Genomic DNA, 10,366 nt, shown 5'->3' with positions numbered 1-10,366 from the left:
GATTGTACCTTTTACTTTAATTAAGATACTTCATCCACTTTTCCTCCTATTTTTTTAATGCCGTGAAAAAACACAAACAAGAACTATATTATGGGACGAAGGGAGTAGTAAAAGTACATTGAAAAGGTAAATTTACTTTAGGTATGCAAAAAAGTAGAGAGAGTAATAAAAATACATAAAAAAGTTAAATTTGAACAAATATTGTTGCAAAATCGAGGGAATTTTGGTTAAAATTTAAAATTAATGGTACTTATAAAAAAAACAAATGAGACTATCATTTTGAAACTAAAAATTGACAGGACTATCAATAAGGAACAAAGAGAGTATATTTTGACATGTAGTTGTTCATATATAACTAACCTACATCTATACTAGTGACATAATCACTATTCCTTCCTTCACATTTATAACATCTCACATTATCACTCAATTTCCCCTGTTTTTAGTACTCCATGAATTTATTTATTTTTATTTTTTTTTTTATTTTATTTTATTTTTCTTAGGAAGTAATACTTCATGATTTCATTTGCATTGTTTCATCATCATAATAACAATAATATCCCACCCACCTTATCTAAACTCTGAATTTTCATCTGGGTATTTCTGATTTCACCCACATTCATGCAAAAAATTCAAAACTTGGAAAAAAAATTAATATATTGAAGGCAGAAATTGGAAGATAATAGTGTTGGAAGCTTGAATTGTGAATAAAAACAAAATTGTTTGTAATATGATGAAAATGATGCAATTTAATTTAATTTTTATAACAAGGTGCCGATTTATACAAAGGCAATTTTGCTCCTCTTCGTTCAATCGGGAAGCGTCGGTATCATTGGTTCAGGGAGCTTCAAGAGGCATTGGCCTTGAATTTGTATGTACTTTTTCCATTTTTCCTCATTTTATTTGTAATCTCTTTAATTCTTCTTTCTTATTTATTTTCATATATATAAATGCAAGTTTTGGATTTTTCTGGAATTTTTGGTTGAAATTTAGGAGCTTTAAGAGGCCTTCAACTTGTTTAATTTAGTAAGTTATGTGGATGTCAACTAGATTAGTTGATGTCGTTGCGTTGTTGGGGTTGGTCATGAACTGCCAAGTGATCGTGATCAAATTCTATCTACATCATTGCTCTTAAGCTCCGTACGATATATTATGTTGAATACTATGTGAATGTTTTTAGTAAATGTGGGTTAGTGCCAATTTTTGATTTTTTTTTTTTTTTTTTTTTTTTTTAATTTGGGTTTTTCTAAGCTATGCCCCCAAGTTATTGAATTTCTAAGTTGTACCTGTGTTTTTTCAAAGTTATAAGTTGTGTCTTCCACTTCACGATATTTTATCAATAATACCCTTTGACAGTCATATTCATTAACGAAAGTTAAGTTATTTTATCGACAATGATGTCGAGACGTTATTTATTTGATACGTGTTTCTAATTGGTTTAACACTTAAAAAAATTAAAAAAAAATCAGAAAATAAAATAATAAAAAAAGGTTATTGTTAACGTCAAAGGTTATTGTTAATAAAAATTAGTGAGGTTGAGGGCACATCTTAAACGTTTGAAAAAGCATGGGCACAACTTAGAAAATGAAGAAGTTTAGGGGTATAACTTAGAAAAACTCTTTTTATTTTTATATTTATAATAAATGAATATAAAACAATTATACATGGTTGTTCAAATCAGTGTTAAGGATTATTCTTGTAGTTATTGGTCTTAATTATTATGATTACTTGTATGTTAGATTTAAAGAATGAATCAATTTCCCCCACAAGTGTTACATACAAGTATATTATGAATTTATGAGTGTTTAATACAACCTCTTAATAGCCTTGGTGGTGCGATTTGTAGGGTAAGGGGTTCAACCTTCTATCTGAATCATTCCTTCTTTTCAGCATGTTTAGAATCACAAAAGAGGGATATGTATGCAAGTGACACATTCTTGATTTGACGAGTTTTTGTTTTATGGCTTGTCTTGGAGTTGGATTGGTTCAATTTTGCTTTCTTGGACTGCTCCTTGGGTTTGTGTTTGCTTTTTGCAGTAACTTGGCACTCATTTACTTTGATGGGTGAATTAGTCTCATTTGTGTATTGGGATATGATGGTGGATTTGGTGAGTTTGGAAACTTGGCACTCATTTACTTTGATGGTGGATTTGGTGAGTTTGGAAACTTGATGTGTCTTCAGTTAACAGTGGAGGACACGCATCCAAATCTACCTTACCTTAGGGCAGTTATGTTAGCGAGGGAGAGAGGGAGGGGGGGGGGGGGGGGGGGGGGGGGGGGGGGGGGGGAGGTGTTAAGACTTGGTGACTTTGGAAACTTATCTAAATTCCATGTTTTCACATGTTGATGCTGCAGCCGTGCCATCTTATTCTTGCATGTGTTAGGAAAGATACTCTTTTTGCCTTACGGAATACTCTCTCCGTTTTTAAATACTTGCTCCACTTTCCTTTTCCGGCCGTTTTTAAATACTTGCTCCATTTCCTTATTTGGAAAGCTTTTACAATATTTAATTAATTTCTCTCACCTAGTGGACCAAACATAAATCATATTTTATTAATTTCATATCCTCACTCCTCTAATTCTATCCACTACTTTTACTTTATATAATTTTTTATTCTTCCACCCACCCCACTACCTCCATATTTTATTATTTTCTCCAATTTCTCCTAAAACTCCGCGCATGGAGAAATGGAACAAGTATTTAAAAACGGAGGGAGTATTTGATGTATTATTACCATATTGAATCTTTGATAATTCAGAAATGTTCTAGAACTATTTCTCAGCCAACAAACCTCCTTGTATATTTTACTTTATTTTTATTGATGTTAATTCACGTTATCCTTGCATTACTTTGGTTATGGCCGAAGCAGTTTCCAAAGAACCCAACATAGTGAGTGAAGCTGGTGTAAGTTATGTCCCTAGAAATCTAGAATGGTTTAATTAGGTAAATAAAACTATTTCTAATGTTATAAACTCTGATATATTTAGGACAGTAGAGTTCTATAAATCAGGATTGGTTTCTTCTGCTCTAACATATATAATTAAGCTGTTTGATGGTGTTTGATTTTAAGATGTTCTTTAATCTTCCAAGATCACTCTTGATCTTGTTCAACATCAAGAGCAAGTTGATGTGTCTGTAGTGATCATTGTACATGAAAGACGTAAGCTCTATGCAACAATTTGTTATTCTTTTGCATTATTTGCATATATGTGAGTTGGAGGTGCCAAGCTATGCAAATGAAGAAAATAAGAAGAAAGTATGAAAGTTATAACTATTTTTTAGTCCAAAATAAATGTTATATATTCATTGCTTATACACAAGAGGTCATACATTTACAACTATGGAAGTTGAGTATCTAGCAAAAGTGAATGAAGGTGTTATTTTTCAAACAGAATTTTATGTCTTAGTTAATTCAGTAATGAGCAATTCTTGTTATTGCAATGGTAAATAAAATTTATTGATGGAAGAACACATGTTTGATGCACAATCTAAAGATGTTGAGGGAGACATACCATTTTAGAACATAAATTGTCAAAAGATCAAACCCTGTGTGAAGTCACCCATTGTTGCAACCACTATACCCATGTGTAATCACTGGATCATGGGAAAATAACTGAGTTGAAGGAATGCATACTAATACAAACGAAGAAGGGATATTGAAAGTTATATTGTTATAGTGAAGTTGTAAATCCCTGTTCGAGTTCGTCTGGCGACAATGTCATCATATAGTTACAATTATACGCATCCCTCTCTCTACCTTTGACAGGATCCTTTTGGGGTAACAACATATTTTAATCCATTATTTGTATGATTGCTGAATGATACTGAAGACCTTGAGCAGTACTACTACTTGTGATTTTAATTAATTTTTTATTTGACTTTCACGGTCAAAGCAGGGTAATTTGATAACAAATTGTTAAATCATACTTTGGATAGTTGCTTAGATAAGTAGTTATGTAACTTATGTAAGTACCATATTTTTAGCCTTTTAAATTTAGCGATGAAAAAGTGTCAAAGCTGATAAGGTTCAGTTATCAATTTCAATTTGTTACTTGCATACACATCACTATATACAGTAGTTTCAATTATCAATGTCAGTGTGTGTGTGTTGGGGGGGGGGTAATGGAGGGAATTCAGAATTGTCTGAGTAGCAGTGCTAATATGATGAGCATTAGCTCAACACACTATCACTATTGGCCAACTGTGCATGAACTATCCTAGCTGATTTGCTATGCAATTCCGGGTAATGAGAGTTTATGAAGTCCGCATAACTACATGACTACATGTCTATGCGTTCCTTTATAATCATGTTACAGCAGATGTACATTCATATTTATCAAGCCTTATCTTGTCTCCCTAAATCCTGAAGAATTTGAGAATTTCTTCGCTGTTTTCTGTAAAACACATACATAACAATATCCTGATGTGAGAAGATAATGTCACTGAACCAAGGGAACCTAGAGAAATCTCTCTCGGGAACTAAAAATGAATGTCTTCTTATCTGAGAGAAAGCAGTTGAGCAAGATACCAGTGCAATGAGAATGACAAAGATCACCAGGCTACTTTCAGTCTTTCACCCCAGGTAGATATGTCCTGAATCCTGATATCTTGAGCCCTACAGATATCAAACTTCTTAGATGCCATTATCTTCTGAGCTACATTTTGTTGAGCCCTAAAGATTATACTTCCTGTATGCCATTTTTTTTATATGTGCTAATTTTTGGTGAAGATAGCAAGGTACTCAAACACTATGATGGAACAACTGTTTAGAGTTCACTCTCATTTCTCCTATGACGGAACAACTGTATGACGCATTATGAATGTTATATATCACAGACTATTGTGATTTTCTGAGTTTATAATTCTGATTTAATAGTGCAAGCAAATAAAGATTAAAGCTTGAATTTGATTGATAAAGGCCAAAAGGTTACAAAAGATAGGTTAATAGCTTTAGGCTATCACTCTCAAAATGGCTTTAGGCCATGACTCTCTAAGGTTTCCCTTCCATACAAATTTCTGCCTACCTTCTTCTTTCTACCCTCTCTCCATTTATACTAAGGTTACAAACTACTTACATAATAATACTAGATTTCCCAAATTGCCCATACTACACTTGATAACTACTAACATACTAAAATACCCATAATACTTTCCCTTAAGTCAGTTCATTACAACTATAAATTTAAGTATTTTGATAATAAGGCTGTTTCCTTAATTATCTTAAAGAAATTCATTCCAAATTCTGAACTGTGCCCCCTCTGACTCATTATTTGCTGGTAATATTGCTACCTCATATTGCTATATGTGTATTTTGTCTGTCTTATTAAAAATCTTAGATTGTGGAACCCCTGTAGCATGATGGATTTGAATAATCACTTTGTATTGCATCACTGTACTGACCAGATGATTGACTTTACAGGTAAAACAGCTTCTGGGTAGGGACCAGAAAGGGCATGTTCTTGCTACATGTCGAAATCCTGATCAATCTACTGGGCTGCAGGATCTGAAAAATCAATACTCTGATCGGCTTAAACTTCTGAAAGTCGACGTGACAGATGAAGACACCATTGAGGTTTGGAACACCTGCTTATTTATTAGTATTTCCTGATGTCCCAATGGGTGTCAGCATTAGTTTACCTATCTACTTTTGAGCTGTTTTTTCCGCAAGGAAAAATTACTTGGTTCATTATGGAGTATCAAGTTTTGGGAATTTTTATACATAGTATATACAAAAAAAAAAAAAAAAAAAAAAAATAAAAAATAAAAAAAAAAAAATAAATAAAAATAAAAGTCTCCTCCAATGATCTAAACACTTTGGAACGTCGACAACCATTCATACAAACTTGGCTCTATCAGAAATACAACACTAACTTGCCCACTTTCTGCACTTCACAAAAGGTTTTTTTTTTTTTTTTTTTTTTTTTTTTTTTTTTTTTTGTGAAGAATCACAAAAGGTTCCCTTCTTTACTTTCAACAACAGCTATCTTGAATTCTTGATAGCTGTGTTAAAGCTGGTCAACTTTGTGCTATATTTTATCATGGTTCCAAGTTTTTGTCAATGATTGTAAATGGCCCAAGCTGCCTGTAGTTGGAGATTATTCCCAGTATTTTGTTTGATTTTTTTTGTTTTTGTTTTTGTATTCTAAGCCTCTTAGGTGTCGGTCATTTGCTTCCCTCTACTAAATGTACTAAATTACAAAATCATTGCATCAGATATGGTTTATTTTGACAATAATAGATAGACTTAAAGAACTCTATTTCAGCCATCTATTCTCCGACTTATGTTGGATGGACAGTCTGCCTTGTAGTTTCAATGTGGTAAAACCTACGTGATATAACTAGCCTTCTTCCCTTAGGAAGGTTTATATATTCTTTGGAATTGGTGAAAATGACATGCATGGCTGATGAAGACTGAAAAGAAAATATACTTTTTCGATATATCTTTCAGGCTGCAGCAACTTCTGTGAGCGAAACATATGGTTATTTGAATCTTCTTCTCAATACATCTGGAATTCTGTCTATACCCAATTTGTTACAACCAGGTATTTTTTTTTTGATGAATTTCAAATTTGGAATGTTGATGTAGAAAGTTTTAAACATGCATGAACAACATGCTGATGCCTTCACTGATTTCATTTCCAACGTAGAAACGACATTGACTAAAGTACAGAAACATGCCTTACTGCTTGCATATGAAGTTAATGCAGTGGGTCCTCTGCTAATGATGAAGGTAAACATTAACACTGATATCAAAGATACACCTAATTGTAATTTTTGTATAGTTGTAACTGGTCTCCTTGGTTAGGAGTAATGATTTGTACTTCATTTTCCCCTGCCTCTAGCAGGATTCGTACTGTTTATTAAAAAAAACTATTATATTTATACTTTTACATGTATAATGTATTCAATACTGCCTATAATCTAGTTTAGTTAATTCAAATAATGCAAGAAATTTTTAATTTTAAACAATGTTAAAGTAGCATAAGTTTAATTTCAATTATACACACATGTTTTGCTTGTAATATCTGTTGAATTGATGTCACCCTCTATTTTTTGGTTTTCTTTTGACAAAAGTAATTCATTTAGTAGTATAAAACGAGCAATTGTTTTTTTTTTTTTTAAAAAAAGTATCTTCTATGTTGTTAAATAATTTGTGTGGCTGAACTTATATAGTCATTTGTTTCAATTCCATTTTTGTTCAGCACATGTGGCCCCTGCTTAAGTCGGGAGGGAAAATAGGGACTACGAGGGATGCTGCTGTTGTGGCAAATTTGAGCGCCAGAGTTGGATCTATCGGTGACAATAATCTAGGTGGATGGCATTCATATCGAGCTTCAAAGACAGCATTGAATCAGTGTAAGATTATTATACGAGTACTTTATAAAAGCTTTATGACTGCATTCTTTTGATTTTTAGAAACATATACTCATACAGTTAAAATTATGAAGGTGTTTATATACATAATTTTTATAAGTGTATATATGAATATTATTGTAAGCCAAAGTTGCCTGCTAGAATACTAGGGAAAAATAATTGGATCAGAAATCTCATATAGAGGAAAAATGCGTTCAAGTAACTCGGGTTTAATTTTTTCTCATTTGTCCTTGTTAATATTGCTTTCTATGGACAAACTTCCTAGGCAGGATCGCAGGACCCTTTACTTTAGTGGTAAAAAGTTCTACCAACAAAATGGTACAATCGCTTGAGACAATTATGTACAACAAATAAACCACTCAAGTAACAAACCATCATTCCTTGCCAAACCCGTTTGCGAACAAGACTACATAACATCCGGCATAGTAAACACCATAAGCTTGTCTTCTGAATCTGGTAATTTATCAGATTTTGTTGATCCATCTCACCATTGCTATAACAGTGATAAATTCACATCTGATTCCCAGCGAAAGCTTAACTCTGCTGCAAAATTGTTGACTTTAATAACTTCCAAAATACATGATCATGGTATTCTGTGTCATGCTATAGATCAATTAAATATGGCGTGTATTCTGCTTGTCAAAGATTCACAAATTTTATAGAGGTGAGAAGACGACCATATGTCAACATTCCTCCTGGAACTCTTATTTCTCATCCCAACCCTATGGTAGGGCTTTATTGAATATTCTTGCTAAGCTGATCTTCTCCTTAGCTAGAAAAACCTTTCTTTGATAAGCTTTATTCCTTTATGGAAGACTTGATTTCTTGCAAATTGCTTTTTTTTTATGTTTTTTTTTTATTTTTCCTTTGGATAATCGAAAATTTTCACATCATTATCTCTTTATCCTTGCTAAAACCAACCTAGTTCTTATCATCTTCAGTTTCTTCACAGTACATGTTATCATTTCCATTATGACCTTGCAAGTCTGTACAGGATTCCATTAACTTGCTCATTTGGTACATGTGTTAATTTAAACAAAAAAATATTGTTGTTAGGAAAATATACTTTATATGGGTGCAAAATTAAGCTTAACTTGCCCTTTTGTTTTTTCTTGACAGTGAAAACTGCCCATACTTCTTGTAAAATGGTGCAATTGTTAGTAGGCTAGTATTATTTCATAATTCAAAGGGTTCTTCACTAACGTATGCACTGGAATCTCCTTTACTAGGCTAACAATTTTTATATTCTATTTATTTCCGTATATTTTAAGAAATATGATCACATTTTTGGACATTCTGTAGCAGTATACGTAGGTACATATCATTGTGATGGAAGGAATTAGAATTTGTAATATGAGGGAACACTAGCACTTGACCTGCCACGGTGCAGTCTTGTCTTTTAATCCTATTCAAACAATTGGTTATTCTGTTCATGGTATTTATACATTTGCTTCTTGCATCTGCAGTGACAAAAACAGCTTCAGTGGAATTTGCTCGTAAGAAGGATCCAATTATTTGCCTCTTGCTGCATCCTGGCACAGTTGATACTGATCTATCTCAGCCTTTTCAGAGAAATGTTCCAAAGGACAAGCAATTCACCAAAGAGTTTTCTGTGAATAAGCTCTTAAGCATCATCGATGGTGCTAAGATTCATGATAACGGGAAGTTTTTTGCTTGGGATGGTCAAGAAATTCCTTGGTGATGTTTGATGGTCTTGGATTCCATTAAGATTTCAAGACATATCACTTCATTGATATTCAAATAATTTGTTTGCCAATGATAAAATCATTCTGAATTCTTCATGGTACGAACAGTTAGAAAACAAGTGAAAGTCATACAGCCGATACAGGTAGATAACTGATGTATATTACTGCTGTCAAATAATGCTGAATGTAGTACTGGAGTTATTTTGGTGCTGCAATTCATGTTACTACGTATATACCTCCTGCTCCTCAAAATAAGCTGAGTGGTCATGCAAGAGCAGTTAAATAATTAATAATTTTTTCTATTTTTGTAGTTGTATTACAGATCATACCTTTAAAATTGTACGATTTTTATCTAATCATAGGTGCGTACGCTATTAGCAAATATTTTTTTAATAAAAACACTTTTGATGCATGTTTGTTGCGAGTTAATCAATAAATCTATGATAATTATATGTTGTATTCACTGAACAATTATATACAAGGTTCTTTAATTAACATAGATAATACATAACAAATCTTAATTCATTTATAAGGCATTCATTATATATGATAGTTAAATACAAGAGGATGTACAATTAGCAGCAATTTGACACATTAATGGATAGGAAACAACACATAAACCAGAAGCCATGAGCCCATGACTCTATGCTTGACTACACCGAATGCACAGATGATTTGATCAATAGGTCTATCAAGAAAATCACACACCAATACATCCATAATCTCCATCAGAATCCAATAAAGAGCTATAGTGAATTAGTGATAGAACTTCCTCATCAACAGGAATACAGGATAGATCCTTTGAGATCTCTGGCGCTTATAACCAGTCCTCTTCTTGTGGAAAATGCTGTGTAATCCTGCAAAATTAATAAATCATCATCAGCCTTCAAACAGTCAAATGATGAAAGAAAAAATAGATAACACAAAAAACAACCAAGGAGCAATAGTTTACCAGTAATAGAATATCACTGTCCTTTTACTTTTGAAGCTAATCTCGAATGCTTGAATGCCAACAACTTACTTATTCTATGATCACCTATACGGGCAGGCAACCTAGCAGGTTTCATTTTGCTAGGTAGTGTTGCCATTGAAAAATAGCCCATGGCCAGACAATCTCTCTCCTTTGCCATCACGTTCTTCCATAGATTCATTCACTTTCAAAACACAAGAATCGGTGTGAGCAGGAGAAAATCCTACTGTGTTCCTGGACTAGCTACTGAAATCACTCATGTCATCATTCGTATCCATCTTAACAAAAAAAGCATCCTTCTCCGGCCAGTGAGAC

At 33.0% G+C, this 10,366-nt stretch overlaps 1 protein-coding gene across 1 annotated transcript; it reads left to right on the top strand.

Annotated features, from left to right (window-relative positions):
* Positions 1 to 384: 384 nt before the first annotated feature.
* Positions 385 to 9,500, top strand: LOC110690444 (C-factor-like). The gene is made up of 6 exons (XM_021867280.1): positions 385 to 871; positions 5,421 to 5,573; positions 6,450 to 6,543; positions 6,649 to 6,731; positions 7,204 to 7,357; positions 8,842 to 9,500. The coding sequence occupies exons 1-6, from the start codon at positions 731 to 733 to the stop codon at positions 9,075 to 9,077; spliced, it is 861 nt and encodes a 286-aa protein (XP_021722972.1). The 5' UTR covers positions 385 to 730; the 3' UTR covers positions 9,078 to 9,500.
* The last annotated feature ends 866 nt before the right edge of the window (positions 9,501 to 10,366 follow it).

This window comes from Chenopodium quinoa, unplaced genomic scaffold (genome assembly GCF_001683475.1).
Source record: "Chenopodium quinoa cultivar QQ74 unplaced genomic scaffold, ASM168347v1, whole genome shotgun sequence".
In the NCBI taxonomy this organism is placed as follows: domain Eukaryota; kingdom Viridiplantae; phylum Streptophyta; class Magnoliopsida; order Caryophyllales; family Amaranthaceae; genus Chenopodium; species Chenopodium quinoa.
This window is presented reverse-complemented; position numbering and strand designations above follow the sequence as displayed.